The following is a 22,081-nucleotide window of genomic DNA, read 5'->3' on the forward strand; positions in this document are numbered from 1 at the left end:
GTCTGGAGGCGGTGCACTGAGATGGCGACGATTGGGCTCGGGGCCGGCGGAGGGGGAGCAGTTGGGGAGCGCGGGGCTTGCGCCTGAGCGTTGGCCGGGAACGGCAGCAAAAGGGTCGGTGCGGGACCGCCGAGCGGGGAGGGGTCTTCCTTTCCCCTCTTATCCCTCCCGGTAGCGGTTGGGCCCAGATTTGCGGCCTGCTCCCCCCTCCCCCCCCGCCTGAGGCCTAATGGGCCCCGAGGCCCCTGCGGGCCTCTGCTGGGGGGCCCGGGTGCGTTGTGCGGTAACCGCGTCTTGGGGAGGGGACCGTCTGACCCTGGGGGGCCCCTCTGGTGTCCCTCGGGGGTCCCTTGGGGGTCACTGCCGCTTTAGGGGGATGCAGAAGGGGTCCCTGCGCCCCGCATGTGGCCGTTACCCCTAGGAAGGGGATTCCTGCTCTCTCCAGGGGGGTCCCTGTTATGCTGGGGGGGGATCCCTGGTGTTCCTCGGAGGATTTTGCTCTTTTTTGGGGGGGTGAGAGGGGATCTCTGCTCCCTCTGCGGGGCCGTTGCTCCTTGGAGTGGGGAATCCGTGCTCTTTTCTGGGGTTTCCCCCTTCTTTGGGAGGGGCAGGGGGGTACGTGGTGCCCCTCGAGTGTCCCTGTTCTTCTAGGGTGGGTGCAGAAGGGGTCCCTGCCGCACCCCATGGTGCTGTTCTCCCTTTGGGGGGAGTCCCTGCTCTTCCTAGGGGTTCACTGCCCCTTGAGAGGGGCACTGAGGAGGTCATGCTTTCCCCTTCCCCCCCCGGGTACACTGTCCTTTTGGGAGGGGTCCCTGCCACCCCCATGGGAGTGTTGTCCCTTTGGGGCTGGGGTTCTTGCTCATCCTGTGGTTCCTGGTGTCCCTCGGGGGTTGCTGTACCTTTGGTGGGGGGGCACAAAATGAGGGTCCTTGCTTCTCCCTGTGGTTACATGGTGCTTTTGGGGTGCTTTTTGCAGGGGCTCCCTGCTACCCCACCCAGGGTGCCCTGCACCTTTTGGGGAGGTGTTGGAGAGGTGGTGGGGGGGCACCTTGCTCTTCCCGAGGGGACACACCATCCATAGGAAGTGTCCCTGCTTTCCCTGGGGGGGAGAGTGGGGGGGAGTCAGAGTGGTTTTGGTGGGAACAGAAAGGAATCCGTGCTCTCCCCAAGTCCCTCCATGCCCCCCCTGTGGGGGCATAGTGCTTTTTGGGAGTTCTGGGGGGAGAGGGGAGTCCCTGCTACCCATAGAGCATCAGTGCTCATTCTGGGGGAAACCGGGGGCATGTTTGCTGCTCCATGGGGATCCTCCAACCCTATTTGAGGGCTCCTGGGGTCAGGGGGTCTGGAGGAGGGGGAGGGAGGGGTCCTTTCTTCTTTATGGGGGGCGTTACAGGAGTCCTTGTGCCCCCAGGACCCCCTGTGTGGGGCTGTTGTCTCTGTTGCACCCAGAGCCTGTTTCTGTAAACTCAAAGGTCCTCAGCCCTTGGAGGCAGACTGTGGGGGTCCCTTCCACCCCCAGAATGCCATCACCTCATGGAGGGGCCACTGGGGCTCCCCCCTACCCCTGTGTCCAACCCTTATCCGCTGTGTGGCTTTGTCACCCCCTCCTTTCCAGGACCGTCACTGTTGTCCCCGTGGCGCTGCGGTGCTGGGACGGCTGTCCCCGGTTCCTGACCCCGCCAGGCCTTAACCCTTCCTCTGCCAGCAGAACTCCGCCGCTGCTCGCAGGTGAGTTGGGCACTGGGCAACGCCTCCCAGTAAAGGCTCCAAACTGGGAGATGGGAGCTTACTGGAGGGGCTGCTTGCGACGGGCAAGTTGTGCTCCTTGGGTCTGTCTGTCCATCTGTCCTTCTTTTCCCATGCATTGCTTTTCGGGGCCGTGTCGGTGCTGATCTCCGTTGTGACACCAGATTCTTGGTGTCAGCTCATGGCAGGGAGCTCCCAGCTCCTCATACGTGGGGGTTTCCCTGTTCTTGGGGTTGGGCCCACCTCCCCCAGCCCCAGTTCCTTTCTGTGGGGAGCCACAAGCTCCCCTCTGAGCTGGAGCCCCCGTCCTCGTGGTCTCTGGATGGGAAAGGGGAGATGCAGGGTGCTGAGGGGCTCATTAACTGCAGTTAATTAGGAGCACAGTCGTGCTGTCCGGTATTTGCCTCGCTCAGCTCCCCCTGCCCCCCCAGCAAATAATGGAGCACTGGCTGTGGGGTTTTGTTGTGGGACAGCAAATAGGGGGGCGGAAGGGAGCCTGTGGGGCAGGAGGGCCCTGGGTCTGAGGTATTGCTGGGGGGCACAAGGGGGTCTGTGGGGTGACAGGGCCCTGGGTATGGGGTATTACTGTGGGACAGCCCCATGGACGGGTGCTCTGTCCCCATAGAGGTGTCGGGGGTCACTGTGCCTGTGGGCTCACGATATTCCCGTGCAGGGGGGAGAGATGGGAATTGTGGATCTCCCTTTAACTGTGAGTGGGAAGCCGCTTAATTAGCGTCATCAGCAGGGACTGGGAGCTTTGCAATTATCCAAACCTCCCGATCTCTCAGCATGAGGGGGGGATTTCCCAAGCGTTGGCCAACCGGAGGCTCCCCCACCCCCAATTCCACGGGAGGGATTTGGGGTGGGCGCTGTGGGTCGGCAGGGCTTTCCGTGGGGGCTGAGCTACCTGCTGGGCCCGGAGCTGCCCCACACTGCGGGCTGCTGCCATCCAGCCCCGATGAGAGAACTTTCCTTAAATAGAAGAGGCTGAAAGGAACCCGGCACAACACGTGTGCGGGAGCACCGGCAGCGCCAACGCCACGAGGCTGCGGCTCGGGGTGGGGGGGGTGGGTTGGAAATGGGGCCGAGGGGCCGTTGGCTGCGGGGCTGTTTTCTCTTTTTGGCCTCGTTGTTCCTTCTTTGCATATCCCGAATGCAGCCGGGCTGCCCGCTGCGGCCGTGCGGTGTTTATAGAGCTGTGTAAATATTGCGGGGAGGAATCATTCGTGGACGGAGCGGCTGTGAGCGCTCCGATCGGCGCTGCTGTGGCCCATGGCTGATTTGTGCCAGCGCCGCGGAGCGGTGCGAGCTGATGGAGCGGATGGGTGGCTGTGTGTGAGCTCAGTGTGGACGGAACGGACCCCGAGAGTCTGCTGTCCCTGGGGATGAGCTCAGGAGGCGGTGGCGGCTCGGTGCCGAGGCACCCGGGCGGCTGTGGCATGCAGAGGGATATTTATAGGGCCCTCGCAGGGGTGCTGTGAGCATGTGAGGCGTCCGGCGCTGATCCTGTCCAGATGCAGCGTGGGGCAGTGCGGAGCCCAGATGTCGGTGCCTGGGAGGGGGGCTGGGCTGCGGGACGAGGCGCTGGTGTGGGGCTGCTGGTGGGCGCCCATCCCTCAGCCCGCATCAGAGCGAGTGCCCCCTTTGGTGGCTTGGGGCGTGCTGTGGGGCTGAGTGACTTCCAGTGGGGCCGAGCAACGTCCTGTCCATCACCTGAAGCAATGCTGCGCCCCTGGGGAGGTGGAAGCGATACCTTCGGTGCTGTGGTTCTGCCGTAGCCATCCTGGCAGCCCCGCGCCTCGGGCAGGTAACAGCCTCAGCTCCACGCTGCACACAGCACTCCGAGCTGTCCCCACAGAGCTCATGGATGCCCGCTGCGTTCCTTTCCATCCCCGTTACCACTGTGAGCCACAGCCCTGCATCTCTGGGAGCTGCCCGGGCGTTTCTTTCCACCTCCCCATAGTGCTACATTGGGCTTGGGGCTCCTTCCAGCCCTGCAGTGCACAGCGATGTCCACATGTGCCGAGGAGCTGCTGGCATTGCGTGTCGTGGTGAGCAGAGCTGCCGTGGGACTGTGGGGGTGTGCTCCTCCTGCACCAACCCCTGGGTGATAACTTGCACAGCCCCACGTGCAGAACACGACAGGACTGTGGCTGTGCTCCTCCTGCAGTGTCCCTCAGAGCTCTGCTCGCCACCAGGAGCTCAGTGGTCGGCTCACTTTCCTTCCAAGTGAGGCTGCAGTGTGGGTGGGTGAGATGAAGTCGGGCTCATTACTCCGTGCCGGATTCCTTTCCTCCGGAAAGCGAGTTTCGTGCTGCTCACCTTTGCGAATGACGGATCGGAGCGGGTGATTTGGCAGAGGAAGACCCCTCCCGAGGAGCAAAGTGCAAACGTTGTGGGCGCTGAGGCTCTCCCGGCCCTGCGGGTGCACAGCTCTGGGATCCCCGACCCAACAGAGCCACGCGGGGCTCTTTGTGCTGGAAGAGGCAGTGCTCGTGGCCGGAAGGCTGAGCTGTGGGTTGGGGTCCCCAGGGGGGAGGGCTGTGACCCGATGCCAGCAGATGTGCTCAGGGTGAGCTCAGAGCGTTTGGCCTTTGGCTGTGCTGCTGCCCGGGGCTGGTGTTAATTCCTGGTTAATCTCAGCACCGTTTGCTGTAATCGGAGTTAATGATGGCCCGGCTTTGGCTTTGCCCTCCGTGTAAACGGGGAACTGAGGGAGCCTGAAAGCGCCGGGCATAAAAACAGAAGGGGAGCGCTGAGTGAGCAAAACATCCCTGAAATGTTTTTATTTTTCTCCCCTCCTTGGCAAAACCTGCACTGCTCGTGTCTCCCCACTGTGTCTCCCCGGGTCTGGGCCGGGCTTTGGCTTTGGGCTGCCCCCAGCGCGGGGCTGGGATGTGCTGTGCCCATCCATGGGGAAGCATCGCTTTCTGACGTGGTGTCTGCTGCATTCTGTGCAGAGAAACGGGTGCTTTTTGCAAACGGGTGTCCCCAGTGTCCCCTTGGTGGGTCTGGGGGGGGGAAGGGGAGGTGCTGTACGTGGGAAGGGGCTTCAAAACTTTAAAAACCTTAAAAATGCCCCCTGGAGCAGCCTGTAGACTGCAGGCGCTGAGATGGAAGGGGAGGCCCAGCGCTCCTCGTGCTCCCGGTGTGGGGGGAAGCGGGACGGGGCAGCGGGCGATCCCGTGGGGTGTGCAGGGTCAGAGTCCGTGGCTGGAGGAGAGCTGGTGGGCTTCAAGGGGGTGTGGGTGGCGGAGCTTTGGGGTGTGCTGAGTGCGCTCACTGTGTTCCTTCGTGCCTTAGGGCAGCGCGGTCCCCACGGCGGGGCCGCTCCAGCTCCTGCCCTCTCCCTCTCTTACCTCCAGGGGAAGCACACAGTGGGAAAGGAGATGTCCGATAAAGGGAACAGCATGGACGGAAAGACGGACATCGCGAACGGTGAGGGCAGGGGGAGCTCAGCCCCAGGAGAGCCTCGGGGGGCACTGGGGGGGAGATGGAGTTGGGGGAGACGGAAAGAGGGGCCGAGCCTGGATGGGATCCAGCGCTGCGGGCTGGCGCTGGGCGCAGAGCGGAGGCTGGAGCGGTCAGGGCTCGCTGCCACCACCCCAGCTCCGTGCCGTGGGGACACGTGCTTTGCTCCTCTGCCGTCCTGCAGGGGATGGCTGGGGCGGAAAGAGCAGGTGGGCCGGGAGCTCACAGCGCTGTCTGTGCGGTGCAGGCAGCCTGTCCAGCAGCCCAGAGGAGATGTCAGCCGAGGAGGGCAGAGAAATTTCCTCCGGCATCGAGGTGGAGGCGTCCGACCTCAGCCTGAGCCTCACGGGAGACGACGTGGGGCCCAACCGCACCAGCACGGAGAGCCGCGACACCGACACCGAGAGCTCGGGGGAGGAGAAGGACTCTGACAGCATGGACGACACGGGCCACTACTCCATCAACGAGGAGACGCGCACCCTCGACTGCTCGCACTCGGAGGAGGAGGAGGAGGAGGACGAAGAGGAGGAGCAGCGATCCCACCGCCGCGCTCAGCGCAAACGTGCCAACCACGAGCGAGACTCCTCGGACGACGAGCAGGCGCTGGAGGACTGGGTGTCCTCGGAGACCACGGCGCTGCCGCAGCCCCGCTGGCAGGCCATCCGCGCCCTGCGGGACAGGGAGCTGGGCTCCAGCCCCCGCTTCGTCTACGAGGCCTGCGGGGCCCGGCTCTTCGTGCAGCGCTTCCGCCTGCAGCACGGCCTGGAGGGCCACACGGGCTGCGTCAACACGCTGCACTTCAACCAGCGCGGCACGTGGCTGGCCAGCGGCAGCGACGACCTCAAAGTGGTGGTGTGGGACTGGGTGCGGAGGCGGCCGGTGCTGGAGTTCGAGAGCGGCCACAAGAGCAACGTCTTCCAGGTGAGGAGCGCGGCGCGCTGGGGGGGCTCCTGCGCTCTGCCCTGCGCTCTGCCCTGCGCTCTGCCCTGCGCTCTGCCCTGCTCTCTGCCCTGCTCTGCCCTGCTCTCTGTGGGTACGGCGTCCCACCCAGCGGGATGAGGGGATGTGATTTCCCCACCTGGCGCTGTGAAGAGTGGAAGATGGGGGTTTTCTCACAGCCGGGGGGATGCAGAGGCTGTGCCGACCACCGGAACTCGAGCGGCCCCAAACTGGGCTGGGGGGGGGGGGCACGTCCCGCTTTGCTGCGCTGCCCGGAGCTCCGCCCCGGTGCTGCTGCTGCTGCTCAGAGCCCGGTCTGGGAGGAGCAGCGTTCCGATGGTGCTGTGCTGTGCTGTGCTGTGCTGTGCTGTGCTGTGCTGTGCCACGGCTCTGCCGCCGCCAGAGGGGGCCCGGACAGCCGGGCTCGCCGAGGGATGCTGTGATCCTTCCCACGTCTCCGGGTTCTCCAAAAAGAGCTGGGGCGGTTTCTCAGCCCTCCAGCTGTATCTGTGCCCCTGGGGATGAGAGGGAGGGTCGGATCCTCTTTCCTCCTCGGACGCAGCCATGAGCCCTTGCCCTCTGTTTGCTGTCTTCCAGGCCAAGTTCCTCCCCAACAGTGGCGACTCCACGCTGGCCATGTGTGCTCGGGACGGGCAGGTGCGGGTGGCTGAGCTGTCGGCCACGCAGTGCTGCAGGAGCACCAAGCGCGTGGCACAGCACAAAGGAGCCTCACACAAGGTGAGCCCTCATAACTGCCCTCAGTGCCTCGTAACTGCCCTTACCTGCAAGGGCTGAGGGCACAGCAGGGCTGAGGAGGGCCTCGGCGCGCTGCCCGGCGGAGCGGCGTGCAGCCGTGGGGCGTCGATGGCACGGGGATGTGGGTGGTTTGTGGGGAGGAAGGGATCTTAGCGCCTTGTTGGGCGAAAAGGGAACCAATGCCCGAGTATTTATCTTCCAGCTGGCCCTAGAACCGGATTCTCCATGCACTTTCCTATCAGCAGGTGAAGATGCTGTAGTCTTCACCATTGATCTGCGACAAGACCGGCCTGCCTCGTGAGTATCCCCCTCCTGCTGCGAGGGCTGGGTGCAGGTGGGGGTCTGTGGGATCTGGGCTGTGGGGTGAGGGTCTCTGCCCCATAACCATCGCGTCAGTGCGTTGGGCCACCGCTTTCCTGCTGGGGACATTTATTCTGGGGACTTTGTCCCCCCTGGGGACACAGTATTTTGGGGCTGTGACGGCGCTGTGTTCCCTAAGGGGCACTGGGAGGGGATCAGAGAGATTCTGCTGCTTAGGAGGAGCGGTGTTGGTGGGTTTGGTATCAGCGTGGCTGCAACCCTCATTCATTAGTCTGCAGCTAAACCCTGTCCTCCACCAGCGTGGAGTGCGCTGAGGGAGCAGCAGCGCTGCTGCTGTGTGTCCCCATGCAGCCCCTCCGTGCTGGCAGCAGCGCGGGGCTCGCCGTGTCCCCACCTCGCTCATCGTGCGAGCACTATCCCAATTAATCAAAAACCAGTAACGAAGGAGCCCTCCAGGTCTGAGCGGTGGTGGCTGTGCCAGCAGCCGTCTGGGTTTGGAATCGGGGCTCTTCTCCAGCGCAGCGCAGTGTTATTGCAGAGATGATCCTGCTTAGAGCACGGAGCTCCACGGCTCAGCTCCCGGAGCTCCGCTTTTATTTCTGTGCATGAGGGCTTTTGTCTGCGGCCCCGAACGCATCTGTTTCATAACCAGGACGAGAGCAGCTTTGGCGCTCGCTGTTCCCTCCCCAGGATGCTGCCTGGGTTTGTGTGCCGAAATATTTCCCCCAGCTCCTGGCGGGGGGAGGGGAAGGGAGGCAGTGTGTCGGATTCCGCTCAATCTGGGCCTCGTTACAGTCAGACGGGTGTGGAGAAATAACAGCAGAGGGTTTTGGCTTCGGAGTTGATCCGATTCCGCTCTCGCTGCTGCCGGCCCGGCTCTGCTGGGCCCTGAAACCCTTCGGACGTCCTCGGAGGCCGACGCCGGGGGATGATTTCACTGCGCTGTTTGACTCACAGACAGAGCCCGGTTTGGAGGCTGCGGTGGTTGGGAGGTTTTGTGTGTGTGTGGTTTTTTTTTGCCTGAGTGTGAGTAAGAGCTGCGCCGCTCCCGCGCTTCCCATCTGGGCCCTGTTTGGAATCCACGGTGGATCTTCGGTTGGTGGTTGTTGTTGTGGCTGTTATTCCCCGTCTCTTAAAGGAAACTGGTGGTGACAAAGGAAAAGGAGAAGAAGGTGGGGCTGTACACCATCTTCGTGAACCCGGCCAACACCTACCAGTTTGCCGTGGGAGGCAGAGATCAGTTTGTGAGGTGAGTGGGTGCCCCCCCGGCAGCACCGCGGGCCTTAATGCCTGCAAAGCCCACTCTCCCGTAAGCAGCGCGAAGACGAGCGGGATTAATAGAGAGGGATTTGGATCTGTGGAGGTTTAGCGCTGGGATCCGCTGCCAAGCCCGGCTCTCCCTTCCCCCGGAGGCAGTGATTCTCTTTAGCCTTAATGAGTTCTGAGCCGTCTCCTCTCAGTCCTCAGCTGCCGGGCCGGGCCTGGTGCGCTTTGGAGCCGAGCTCTTTGTTCCAGTGGGACTGGGCTCCCTAATCCCGGCCCCCCTCCCTTCCCCTGCTGCAGCAATTAAAACCTCCCTGCACGCATGGAGTGGGCAGCGCTGGGACGGCCCCACGGCGCCGACTGCTCCATCCCCGCAGCTCTGTGGGTTTGCCCAGCTGAGTCCTTCCCCACGGCTGCCTCTCCCGCAGTGGGTGCCATCCTCTGCCCATCGGCAGCCGCTGAGGTCCGAGCTGCTCTCCCCTCATGCCATCGTCTTCCCTTCCTTGGAGGCACTCAGGGCTCCGTTCTCAGGCACAGTCCCTCTCTCTGCTTGGAGTTGTGTCTCCACGTGAGCAGCTCCACCGCAGCACCTGCACTTAGCAGGGTTGCTCATCCCCCCATCCCTCCGCAAGCATCCTCTCGCTGCCCTTATTGGGAGGGGGGATGCTGAGCCCCGGACGTGCAGAGTGCTGCTGGCAGCAGATTTGCAGCTGCACAGAGGCACGGTGCTGCTCAGCACCCCGAGGACGCGGCGGGGCTCTCTGCTCTGTGCCGCCGGCGTCGCTCACACAGCCTCAGCCCCGGGGCGGCCGCTGTGCCGGCGGCATCGCCAGCCTTCCCACGTGGGCTCAGCAGACTGCAAGCAGAGCAGCAGCGCAGCGCCTTCCAGGAGAGCCCTCAATGAGCAGCTCCCCCTCCTCCCCGTGCTCCATCTGCTGCCTTTTTCGGCGGCTGTCCCCGTGCCCCGTCCCGGCCCCATCCCGGCCCCGTCCCGACCCCATCCCTCCTCCAGGAGCCGGGGAGGAGCGGTGAGGTTAACCGCTCCCGTGGGGCGCGGGATGGAGCGCTGACGGTCGCGTCCCCCGAGCGCGGGCTGTGGCCTTCGTGCTCACAGCCACTGACATTGCCACGCGCCGCCGAGCAGCGCCTGCGACGTGATGAGAGGTGACACTGAGCTGCTTGGGCTGCAGTTTCTGCTGCTCCCATCCCTCGTGGCTCTGCGGAGCATCACTGAGGGCTGTGGCGTCCGACGTGACATCGCGTGGTGGGGGCTGAGCCGCCCCGTTTGGCCCTTATGGCCCTCGGAGCGCTGTCTGTGTTTGGGGTGAGTGCCGCACATCCTTTCCCCCCCTCTCCCCCCCCAGGATCTACGACCAGCGGAAGATTGACGAGAACGAGAACAACGGCGTGCTGAAGAAGTTCTGCCCCCACCACCTGGTGAGCTCCCCGCTGCCTCAGCCCCTCACGTGCTCCCTGCCTGGGAAGCAATGGGAGCAGCTGAACCAGCGGCCCAACGCTCCCTTTTCTCCCTCATTTGACCCAAATTTTCCACCGTCCGTGCTCGGCTTGGGAAGGCTCAGCGATCTCCTGCTCTGCCTTCGACATCAGCGAGCACATGGCTGGTGTGGGTGTGCCGGGTCCTGGCAGGGGAGGAGCGGGCTCACAGCTCTGTGCTTTGCCTTTAGGTAAACAGCGAGTCCAAAGCGAACATCACCTGCCTGGTGTACAGCCACGACGGCTCTGGTGAGTCCCAGCCCCCCCCCAAAGCGCTGGGGTGAAGCTGGGGGGGCCGTCCCGGTGCTCACCTCTGCCATCCCCCTGCAGAGCTGCTGGCCAGTTACAACGATGAGGACATCTATCTCTTCAACTCCTCGCACAGCGACGGCGCTGAGTACATCAAGAGATACAAAGGGCACCGCAACAATGCCACCGGTGAGCGGGGGGGGGACGGGGACATGGGGGGGGGGGGGGGGGGATGCTTTGCACGTGGCATGGGGCTGGGGGGTCAGGGTGTAGTTGAGGGGCTGGGTGGGGGCTTCCGGCTCTGGGGTTGGGGGGGCCAGGCTGAGGCTGGGGGTGTCTGGTTGGGGCTGGGGTGGGGAGTTAGGCTGGGGGGCCAGGCTGGGGCTGGGGGCGTCTGGTTGGGGCTGGGGTGGGGAGTTAGGTTGGGGGACAGGCTGGGGCCTCAGGCTTGGGGTCAGGCTGGGACTGGGGGGGGTTCAGGCTGGAAGGGCAGACTGGAGCTGTAGGGCAGGGCTGGAGGGCAGGCTGGGCGGGGGGGGTCAGGCTGGAGGACGGGTTGGGGGGTCCCATCCCTGCAGCGCGGTGACCGCTCCCCGTGAGCCAATGGGGCGGCTCTGAACGTCCCATCTCTCCCTTCCAAGACTCCTAAAGTCGTGGGCTCGGGAAGAATGAGCCATTATGTGTCTGGGGACGGAAGAGATCCGCGCCGGTAACCTTGGAAACTCGCCGGCTGCCTGGAGGGGAGCGGAGGGGAGCGGAGGGGAGCGGGGAGCGCTGCCCGGCTCTGCGGGGCCTCACCCCGCTCCGTTCTGCTCCTTTGCAGTGAAAGGCGTCAATTTTTACGGCCCCAAAAGCGAATTCGTGGTGAGCGGCAGCGACTGCGGCCACATCTTCCTGTGGGAGAAGTCCTCCTGCCAGATCGTGCAGTTCATGGAGGGCGATAAGGGCGGCGTGGTGAGTTCGCCTGCTCCGTCCTCGCTCCCTCCGCGCCCCCACCGACCCCCCCCCCCCCCCCCCCCCCGGTTTGCGTCAGCATCCCACCGAGCTCCCCCTGAGCCCCACAGCCGAGCAGTCTGTGCTGCACCCCCAGCATCGGGGCCGGAGGAGCCCCCGGGTGCTGCCGGCCCGGGGAGCAGCTGAGCCCCGCATCGCTTCGTCGGGGTTGGCAGTGCAGAGGGAGGAGCCCCCGGGTGCCCCCGCCCGAGGAAGGGGACAGCGGTGGGCCGGGCTCCGGGTGCAGCCCCCCACCCCGCTGCGCTCACAGCTGCACTGGGCCGTCCCCACGCTGCATTTCCCACGCTCCGTGCTCAGCTCCCCAGCGATGCTACAGCCCCCCCGCCCCGTTCCCAGCCCCCCCCCCCCCCCCCCCGCCCCGTTCCCAGCCCCCCCCCCCCCGCCTCGTTCCCAGCCCCCCCCCCTTTCCAGCTCCCCCCCCCTTGGGCTGACAGCCGGGACAGCCGCAGAGCTGCTCGGTCCCGGAGCGCTGCAGAGCTGAGTGCCGGCAGTGCGGTGCCGCTCCCGCAGCACAGCCGCCCTTTGTGTGGGTGGCCGCGGCCGTGCGCCAACCACGCCTGGTGGCCGCTGGCACCGCCACCCCCGGCCGGCAGAGCGCCCGCCGCCCCCCCCGCCCCGCGCCGGGCTGCGGTGCTGCCGGGCTCTGCCTTCCCCTTTGCTCTCCTCCCCCCTTCGGCGCTCCCCTCGGCGCCCCGCGCATTACTCAGGGCTCGGTGCACCCTTTGCACGCTGTGCGGTGCGCTGTCACGGCCCCGTGGGTGGCGGCGCGGGGCGGGGGGGGGGCGCGGGGGGACCCCTCTGCCCACAGCACCGTCCCCGTCCTCCCCCCGCGTCCCTTCCCATGGGCTCGGGACCCCCGGCTCTGGGATGAGGCTGTGGCACCGGGCGGTGCTGATTGTCATCCCCCATCCCCCCGTGGGCCGGGCTCGCACTGTGCCCCCCCCCCCCAAAATTCATGGTTTTGTGTCTGTTTACCCCCCCCCCCCTCCGGTTATGTTTCTATGCCCGTCTCCCCCCCATTCGTGTCTGTCTCTGTGCCCCCCCATTCATATCCCTGTGTCTGTCTCCTTCCATTCATATCTGTCCCCCCTCCCTGCTCATATCTCTGTGCCCATGACCCCCCCATTTATATCTCTGTGCCCATGACCCCCCCCCATTTATATCTCTGCACCGGTGTTTCCTCCCTACCCATTCATACTGTTGCCTTCATGCCCCCCCCATTCATTTTTCTGTGCCCATCTTCCTCCCCCCCCCCCCCCCCCTCCACCCCACCATTTATCTCTCTGCCCCTGTGGGTTCCCCCCATTCATGTTTCTGTGTGTCTCCCTCCCCCCATTCATGTTTCTCCACCCATCCCCCCCATTCACATCTGCCTGCACCCATGCCCCCCCCCCTCACATCTGTGTCTGTACCTCAACCCCCCCTTCACATCTCTGTACCTCACCCCCCCCCTTCAAATCTCCATGCCTGTACCTCACCCCCCCCTCCTTCACATCTCTGTACCTCACCCCCCCCCCTTCACATCTCCATGCCTGTACCTCACCCCTCACCATTCAACTCTGCACCCATGGGTGCCCTCCGTTCACCTCCACATCCCCTCCGCTCTCTTTCTGTTCGCCCCCCCCACTCACCCCCCCGTATTCCCCCCCCCCCCCCCCCCAGGTGAACTGCCTGGAGCCGCACCCCCACCTCCCCGTGTTGGCCACCAGCGGCCTGGACCACGACGTGAAGATCTGGGCGCCCACAGCGGTGACCCCCACTGAGCTGACCGGCCTCAAAGAGGTGGGTGAGACCCCAACCCCTGTGCTGCGGGGGGGGGGCCCTGACCCCCCCCCCAACCCCCTTAACCCCCCCACGGCGCGGCGGCCGCAGGTGATCAAGAAGAACAAGCTGGAGCGGGACGAGGACAGCCTGCACCACACCGACATGTTTGACAGCCACATGCTGTGGTTCCTCATGCACCACCTCCGACAGAGGCGCCACCACCGGGTAGGTGCCCCCCTCACCCCCTCCTCCGTCCCCCTCCCCCCACGTCAAACCCCCCCCACCTTTATTTCCCCCCCCCCATTCCCAGCAGCGCCGACGGGAGCCCGGTGCGCCGGAGGCCGACTCGGATGAGTCCCCAAGCTCTTCTGACAGCTCTGACGAGGAGGAGGAGGGTCCGGACCGGGTGCAGTGTATGCCCTCCTGAGCCCCCCCCGCACCGCGTGCACCCCCCCCCTCCCCCCCCCTCAAACCCCGGGGTGCGGTGGGGAGGAGGAGCTCTGGACCCCCCCCCCCCCCCCCCTTTCTCTACTAACAACACTTTGAGCTTTTTATTGACATGTTAAGGACCCCCCCCCAACTTTTCCTTCCTCATCCTCGCAGCCCTCGGGGTGGGGACAGGGCTGCAACATGGAGGGGGGGGAGGGGGGGGGGGGGATGACACACTGTGCCCCCCCAGCACCCACACGGTGATGAGAGGGATGTCAGGGAGGGGGGGTTTCTTATATTAAAATCCCCACTGTGCCCCCCCGCCCCAAATCCCCGCAGCTTCACCATCCCCCTTTAATTGGGTGTGGGGGGGGGATACAGGCTGCTGCCCCCTCCGTTCTTCAGGGCTTCCCCCCCCCTTCACCCCCCCCCTCATGAACCCGGGGGGGCTCCAGCTGCTCTGTGCCCCCCCCCCACCCACTACAGGGCTGCACCCCCTCCTTTTTTTTTCCCCTCCCCCCCCCCCAAAAAAAGCCACAGGGGTGTTTGCAGAGCGATGCTTGTCTAGTTTGTACATATCGGTGATTTGCACTTGGTTTGACCCCCCCCCGCCCCCCCTCCCCTCCCCAAAGCCCCCCCCCCCACTATGGGCATCGGCCGGAGCCCAAATTGGGGGGGTTTGGGGGGGGGATTTTGGGGGAGATCTTTAATTTTCAGTTCCTTTTAAGGAGATCTCTCGGGGGGAGTGGGGGGGGGGGGTGCAGCACAGAGGACCCCCACTCGGACGGCTGCCCCCCCCCTCCCCCCCCCCCCCCCCGTTCACTGTTAGAGGCCTAATTTTATATGTATTAAAACCAAACGGAACTTTGGATGTTATCCACCACAAATTGTTATTGTAAAAGTTGGAATATATATTATTATATATAAATGCAATAAAAGCCGGCGGAGAGAGGCGCAGCGCTGCGTGTCCCATCGCCCCCCCGTACCCCCCCCTCCCCCCCCCCCAAAAGAATTGAACCCCCCCCAACCCCCTTTAGGCTTCAGATCTATTTTAGTGCAAGAAATGGGTTAAAATGGACTTAAATCCTAAAGGGGGGGGGGCTGAAAATAACCCATTTTTTGCACTATTTCCACCCCCCCCCCATATTTTCTGCCCCCCCCCATTTAGGTTTGTGGTCTACTTGAACCCATTTGCCCCCCTCCCTATTTTCAGCCCCCCCCCCCTTAGGATTGATGTCTATTCCTTAGGATTGATGTCTATTCCAACCCGTTTTTGCACTATTATCACCCCCCCTTCCCCATATTTTAACCCTTTTTTTGCACTATTTCACCCCCCCCCCCCCATATTTTCAGCCCCTCCCGCCCTTTAGGACTGAGATCTCTTTTAACCCATTTGTTGCACTGTTTCCCCCCCCCACCCTTCAACTTTGCCCCCCCCCACACAGAGCCACGCGGACCCTCCAGAGCTGTTTCATTTCCATCTCTTTATAAGAGCTGTACACAGTCAGTGCGGTCAGGACATGGGGGGGGGGGGGGGGGGAATTAAGGTTTGGGGGGGGGACACGCAGGGCTGAGACCCCCCCGTGTCCCCACTGTGGGGTTGGGGGCCACCACGTTCCCTCCCCACCCCCACTGTGGGATCACAGCAGTGGTGTGGGGGGGGGGGGGGGGGGGTCCTGAACAGTCGTTTTGTAACCAAAGCCACAGTTTGGAATTGGGGGGGGGGGGGGGGAACAGAGGGACACACAAACACAATAAATAAGGGGGGGGGGCGGGGGGGGACATGGGGACACACAGCCGCTCTGCGGGTTTTAGCTTTTATTAAATAAAATATATTAACATAAACTCTCTCCAATGCCCCCCCCCCCCCCCTTGGTTAGTAGCTAAGAGCTGTTGGACCCCCCCTCCCCCCCCCCCCCCTCAAACTACCCCCCCTTCGTGGGGGCTGTGTCCATTTCTCACCCCCTCTCTCCCACTGTAGCACTGGGAAAGGCTGGGAGGAACGCCCCCCCCCCCCCCCCCAGTTATATCAGTCTGGGTGATTTTGAGGGGGGGGCTTCTATTTCTGCACACGCACCCCCAGCAAAATGGGGGGGGGTCCTCCTGCAATGGGGCATTCCCCCGTGCAGTTGGGGGCTTCTGGGGTGCCCCCCCCCCTTTAGAATACCACCACTCTGCACAGAGGTTCCACCCCCCCCCCCCCCAATGTCACCTCGTCACCATCCCCCACCCACTGCAGCCCCCATGGGGTGGGGGGGGCACATCCTACCCCTTCCCCCCCCCACCCTATGGTGCCCAGTCCTTACAGCCTCGTGCCGTCCTTCAGCCCCTCTAAGGGGGAGTCAGCAAAGGACCCCCCCCCACATCCAGCCCTGCTGCGCTCCTCCATCCCAACGTACCCCCACCTTCATCCCTGTGCCCCCTCCCACAGCCACGTTCTTAAGGGGGGGGGGGTCCCTGTCTGTGCCTCCCCCCCCACAATTGGGGGGGGTGTCATTATTTGTGCCCCCTACCCCACAACTGGTGGCGGTGGGGGGGGTCTCTGTGCACCCCACAACTGGCAAGGAGGGGGATCTATGTGCCCCCCACCCCACAGTTGGGGTCCCTCTCTGTGCCCCCCACAACTGGTCGAGGGGGGGGTGGCTATGTCCCATCCCCCCCCCCACAATTGGGGCCCCTATTTGTGCCCCCCACCCTACAATGGGGTGGTCCCTCTCTATGCTTCCCACCCCACAACTGGCGAGGAGGGGGAGGTCCCTATTTGCGCCCCCCCACCCCAGCACTGGGATGGGGGGATGGTCCCTATGCCGCCCCCCCCCCCCAAAAAAAAACCCAAACCACAATATATGGGGGGGGGAGGGGGGTCCCTGTTTCCGTTATCCCAATGATTTGGGTAAAGGGTCGGGGGGGTTCCCTGGAAATAGCAAAGCCCCCCCCCCAAAATCACACGCACACACACACCCACGTGCACACCCACGCACACGCAGAGCCCCCCCCCCCCCCCCAGCGCTGGTTTTGGGATGGGGGGGGGGCATTAAGACTTTTGTTAGTGACCGTGTGCCCACCCCCTCCCCACCCCCACCCACCCTATGGGGTCGGAGCGGCGGTGGGGGGGGGACACCTCCTCCTCTTCCTCCTCTTCCTCAACCCCCCCTCAGGCTTTTTTGGGTGGGGGGGCCAACTTGATGATCTCCTCCTCTGAGGGCTGCCGGATGATGTCTGTGGGATGCTTGGGGTCAGTGCCCCCCACCCCAGCCATGGGGGGGAGGGGGGGGTTCATAGGGTGAGGGTCTCGGGTGGGTATTTGGGGTCAGCAAGGGAGGGGTCCCCAACCATTGGAAACCATTGGGATGGGGGACTGGGGTGGGCATTTGGGGTCTCCCTCCCCAACCATTGGGGGTCATTGGGATGGCGTCCAGGGAGGGTATTTGGGGTCAGGAAGGGGGGTCCCCACCTGCGGACCCCTTCCCAACTGTTGGGGTGGGCATTTGGCATCAGCAAGGGGGGCGTCCCCAACCCCATCCGCTGGGGGTCATCGAGATGGGGTCTGGAATGGGCATTTGGGGTCCCCCTCTCCAACCATTGGGAGTCACCGGGATGGGCAGTGGGGTGGACATCTGGGGGTCAGGAAAGGGGTCCCCCTCCCCAAGCACTGGAGTCGGCGTTTGGGGTCAAGAAGGGGGACCCCACCCCAATAATTGGGGGTCAGTGGGATGGGGTCTGGGGGGGGATTGGGGTCAGGAAAGGGGTCCCCTACCCACAGTCCCCCACCACAACCATCGGGGTTCACTGGGATGGGGTCCAGGGAGGCAGTTGGGGGTCAGGAGTGGGGTCCACACCTGCGGTCCCCCTCCCCAACCATTGGGGGTCACTGCGATGGGGTCTGGGGTGGGTTTTGGGGTCCCTTGCCCCAACCTGGGCGTCATTGGGATGGGCTCCGGGGTACGTTTTGAGGCCAGGAGAGGGGTCCCCCACCCACCGTCCCCCTCCCCAACCATTGGGGGTTCAGGGTGAGCATTCGGGGTCAGGAAAGGAGTCGCCCACCCCAACCATTGGGGGTCATTGGGTGGCATCTGGGGTGGGTTTCGGGGTCAGCAAGGGGGTCCCCCCCTGCAGGCGGGGGGGCGATGGGCCGGGGGGGGCTCACCCTTGTACTTCTTGGCGCTGGGGATGCGGGTGAGTTTGGTGTCCACCTCATCCTCCTCCGAGATCTTCAGCACCTGTGTGCGGTACTGAACCACCATGGTGAGCAGATCGGGGCGGCGCGAGATCTCAAAGATGTGCTCAATGTACGACAGGTTGGCTGCGGGGACAGCGGGACATCGTGGGGACACGGGGGTGGGGGACGGGGGGATGGGGGGACACGGGGACAGGGGGACACGGGGACGGGGGGACACTGGGATGTGGGACGGGGGGACACGGGGATGGGGGGACACGGGGACGGGGGGACACGGGGACGGGGGGACACTGGAATGTAGGGACGTGGGGACAGGGATGTGGGGATGTGGGGACATTGGGATGTGGGGACACTGGGATATGGGGACGTGGGGACAGAGGGATGTGGGGACACTGGGATGTGGGGACATGGGGACGTGGGGACATGGGGACACTGGGACACGGTACTGTGGGGACACGGGGATGTGGGGACACAGCACTGGAGGACACTGGGACAGGGGGACATGGCAACACAGGGATGTGGGGACACAGTGCTACGGGGATATGGGGACACCACGCTGTGGGGATGGGGCTGGGGATGGGGTAAGGGACAGGAATGGGGGACGGGAACGGGGACGGATGAAGATGGGGGTGGGATGGGGGACACGGATGGGGGACACGGATGGGGGACACGGATGGGGGACAGGGCTGTTTATTGGGATGGGGTGGGGACGGGGACAGGAGATGGGGACAGGGATGGGCACGAGGACTGGAAGAGGGGACATGGGACCGGAACAGGGACTGGGATGGGGAGTGGGGCAGGTGGCAGGGAGCGGGGTGTGGGGTGGGGAGGGGGACAGGGGATGGGGACAGGAGGGGACGGAGACCAGGGCCAGCAGCACAGCCAGCGATAGGAACGGGGATGAGGGGATCGGGATGGGGACCGTGAAAGGAGACAGGATTGGGATGGGAATGGGGGCAGGGAACGGGGATGGGGGGAACGGGGCTGGGGACAGGGATGGGGGTACGGGGCTGGGGACAGGGATGGGGGGAACGGGGCTGGGGACAGGGATGGGGGGAACGGGGCTGGGGACAGGGATGGGGGTACGGGGCAGGGAACGGGGATGGGGGGAATGGGGCTGGGGACAGGGATGGGGGATCGGGACGAGGGGACGCGAGAGAGGGACCAGAGGGGGAAGGATGGGAACCAGGAGGGGGGATGGGGTCAGGGATCAGGGGAGGGGACAAAAGGTTTGGGGACGGGGATGGGGAGATGAGGACCAGGAGGGGAGAAAAGAGGGTCCAGAGAGGTTAAGGATGGGAACCAGGAGATGGGAAGGGGGGATGGGGACAGGGATCGGGGGAGGGGGTGGGAGAGTGGGGCCGGGATGGGGGATCGGGGATCGGGGGGGGGGATGGAAGAGGGTGTGGGGGTAAGGGTGGGAACCAGGAGAGGGGACGAGGGGGATCAGGGGAGCGCGATGGGGGACGGCAGGGACTGGGGGAGGGGACGGGAAGCGGGGCGGGGGTCCGGGGGGGGCGCTGACCCTTGTCCAGCTTGCTGTGCTTCTCCAGGAAGGCGAACCAATGCTGGCTGGTGGCGATGGCCTCTCCCTCCCCGCTGGGGATGTCCTCTTTGCACGCGGATTTGAGCTGCTCCAGGTCCTCCGCGGTGATGTTCTGCGCCAGCTCCTCCAGCAGGCTGCGGTACTCGGCCATGGCTGCGCCACGCGTGTCACGAGCTGCCCGGCCTCAGCCCCCCATTCCCCCCCCACCCCCCCCGGCCCCACAGGCGGCCCCGCCGGGCCGTGACTCACGTGAGGCTCACGGGATGTGACAGGGATGGGGATGAGGGCCCGTAGGGCGCATGTGCGCGGCCACCCCCCCCCCACCGCCCCCCCCACCCCCACACCACACCCCATCCCCCCACGGCTCTGATACTACGGGGAGAAAAAAAAAGGGGTGTGTGTGTGGGGGGGGGGGGGGCTGCATCATTGTTTTGGGGAGGCAGTGGTTGCCATGGCAACCGAGATGCAACAGGAGATGGAGACGGGGTGACCCCCCCCCAAAAAGAGTGATAGTGGGGGTGGGGTGACCACGGGGGGGGGGGGGGAGGGGCCATCCTCGTGATCCCCCCCCAGGGGTGATGGTGGGGTTTGGGGGTGACGTGAGGGGTACACCATTGGCAACCCTTAATGGGGTCAATGGGGTCAATGGGGTCTGTTCCCCCCCCCGCGGTCACCAAATCCCCACTGTCCATTGTCACCAACTGGGGGGGGTGGGGGGGGATGGGGATGGGGTCACCCCCTCCCCCACTGCCAACCCCGGGGGGCTTCACACTGTCCCCCCCCCTCCCCCCCCATAACGCTCTGGGAACAAAGGGGGTCCCTCCTTGCAGGGGGGGGGGGTGGGGGTGTCCCCCCCCCGTGATTCCCCCACCCTCCGCCGTTACCCCTTTTTGGGGGTTGGGGGGGGGTCCCCCCCCGTCCCCATCTCCTGTCTCATCTCGGTTGCCACAGCGACCGCTGCCACCCAAACCCAGGGATGCGGTCGCCATGGTGACCACTGCCCCCACTGTGCCCCCCCCTCACACACACACACACACACACACACACACACACACCGTCACACTCACGTGGGCCCCCCCGTGCACATCCATCCCGTGCACACCCCCCCCCCCGTGCACTCCTACTCCCCTCCACCCGATGCACACCCACGTGCACACCCCCCCCCCACGTGCACACACAGCTGTGCACGCGCACAGCAGCACTGCACACACACACACACACCCACTCCCCACACCCACGTGCAAACACTCTGTGATGCAGATACCCGCACACACACACACACACACACACACCTGTGCACGCACCCACGTGCACACACACACTTGTGCACACTCTCCCATGCGCACACCCACACACACAACCTTACCCACGTGCACAAACACACCGGTGCTCACAGCCCCGCGGTGCACACCCACGTGCACACCCCCTCCCATGTGCACACCCCCACCCTTGCACGCCTGCACACCTGCGCACACCCGCCCACGTGCGCACCCACACCTGTGCACACCCCCATGTGTGCAAACACGCCCGTGCACACCCCTTGCACACTCACCCCCCCTGGGCACACTCCTTTGCACACTCACCCCCCCCCCCCCCCCAGCCCTGTACTGTCCCTTTAAGGCTCCCAATGACTCAGCCCTCAGCCCACACTCCCATGCACTGTGGGGGGGGGGGGGGGTCACCATCCGTGCCCCCCCATCACTACTGGGATGCCCCCCCCCTCCCCGCCCCCCCCTCCCCATTAACACTCTCCCCCCACAAATCACTTTCAGTATATGCACCAGGAATGTGTATGGGGGGGGGGGGGGGGGGGGTTACACCATGGGGAGGCCATAATGGGGGGGGAAGTCCCCATGTGGGGGGGGGGGGGTCACACCATTACCCCCCCCCCCCCCCCATCTGACCCCATTTAGGGCTCTGTAATCCCTAAATCCCGTTCCCGTGGGGGGGGGGGGGGCAGGCAGGATGCGGGGGGGGCACTTCCTTCCCGCCTTTGTCTCCCGCGCTCCGTCCATCAAAGCTATGGGGGGGGGGGGGGTAGAATTCGGGGGGGGGGGGGGTGTGGATGAAGAGGGGGGCAGCGATGTGGGGGGACCCCAATAACACCGCCCCCCTCCCCCCCCCCCCCTGCCCCGGCCTCACTTTGAGAGGGGGAGAGGGATTGGATTCGGATGGGGGGGGGGGTCCCAAATAACCCCCCACACACACACTTTGATTTCTTTTGGGGGGATTTATGGGGGTGTCCCCATATTGTGTGTCAGTTACCCCCCCCCCCGACCCCCCCGGAGTGACGCGGGGACAAATGGCCTTTGTGCCACTGGAGACAATGGGCCCTTTGGGGGGGGGGGAGGAAACTGAGTCACGGTGGGGGTGGCCCCATAGGGAGCAGTGGGGGGGCAGATCACATCTGGATGCCCCCCCACATCTCTGCCTCACTTTCCCCACTGAGAACCCATAGTGGGGTCATGCCCCGCCCCCATAACCCCCCCATCATCCTGAGGGTTTGGGGGGTCCCGGGGTGGGGGTTAAGGGGGGGGGGGGCGACCACTCGGCTCAGTTTGGCCCCAGTTTGGGGCACGTGGTGACATCCTGGGGGGGGGGGGGGGGGCACCATCTGGGGGGGTGACAGAGTGGGGAAGGGGATCTGAGGGGGGGGGTGGCTTTTGGGGGGGGTCTCTGACACCGGGTGGCACCGAGGGGGGGGCGGGGGGGGGGGAATGGCGGCGTCACGGGTTTGAAATCCCCCTCTGTCCGCTATGGGGAAGGAGAAGCGAAAGTAGCGCGAGGGGGGGGGGGAAATTGGGAGGTGGGCAGTAACGGGAGGAGCCTATGGGGGTTTGGGGGGGGGGGGAGAGAGTATGGCCGGGGGGGGTCCCGATACCACGGAATGGGAGGGGCACTACGGGGAGGGG

General features: G+C 64.9%; 3 protein-coding genes across 4 annotated transcripts in view; 1 reads left to right on the top strand and 2 right to left on the bottom strand.

Moving 5' to 3' along the window:
* Nucleotides 1-14,403, top strand: DCAF8 (DDB1 and CUL4 associated factor 8). Of its 2 annotated transcripts, none has more exons than XM_040652456.2 (14): nt 1-114; nt 1,616-1,728; nt 5,112-5,184; nt 5,465-6,138; nt 6,754-6,894; nt 7,115-7,209; nt 8,372-8,482; nt 9,861-9,933; nt 10,182-10,239; nt 10,321-10,428; nt 11,063-11,193; nt 12,916-13,035; nt 13,126-13,242; nt 13,328-14,403. In XM_040652456.2, exons 3-14 carry the CDS (start codon nt 5,136-5,138, stop codon nt 13,442-13,444), a joined length of 1,794 nt encoding a protein of 597 aa, XP_040508390.1. In that variant the 5' UTR covers nt 1-114; nt 1,616-1,728; nt 5,112-5,135; the 3' UTR covers nt 13,445-14,403. The 2 variants fall into 2 exon arrangements, with proteins under 2 accessions (XP_040508390.1, XP_015128647.3); XM_015273161.4 differs by having other exon boundaries at nt 13,331-14,403.
* Nucleotides 11,773-22,081, bottom strand: part of F11R (F11 receptor) — a gene marked incomplete at its 3' end in the record, with an annotated part of 25,303 nt that continues 14,994 nt past the window's right edge. The window contains 3 exon segments of the mRNA NM_001083366.1: nt 11,773-11,783; nt 11,785-11,807; nt 18,489-18,509. Of these exon segments, the coding sequence (NP_001076835.1) occupies nt 11,773-11,783; nt 11,785-11,807; nt 18,489-18,509 (55 nt within the window).
* Nucleotides 14,912-22,081, bottom strand: part of LOC107049501 (astrocytic phosphoprotein PEA-15-like) — a 7,973-nt gene continuing 803 nt past the window's right edge. Inside the window, exons 2-4 of the mRNA XM_025143050.3 lie at nt 19,149-19,322; nt 17,594-17,749; nt 14,912-16,665 (exon numbers count right to left, since the gene is read on the bottom strand). Coding sequence (XP_024998818.1) covers nt 16,601-16,665; nt 17,594-17,749; nt 19,149-19,320 — 393 coding nt within the window. The 5' untranslated portion in view covers nt 19,321-19,322 and the 3' untranslated portion in view covers nt 14,912-16,600. The remainder of the gene's footprint in view (nt 16,666-17,593; nt 17,750-19,148; nt 19,323-22,081) is intronic.

Source organism: Gallus gallus, chromosome 25 (genome assembly GCF_016699485.2).
Source record: "Gallus gallus isolate bGalGal1 chromosome 25, bGalGal1.mat.broiler.GRCg7b, whole genome shotgun sequence".
In the NCBI taxonomy this organism is placed as follows: Eukaryota; Metazoa; Chordata; class Aves; order Galliformes; family Phasianidae; genus Gallus; species Gallus gallus.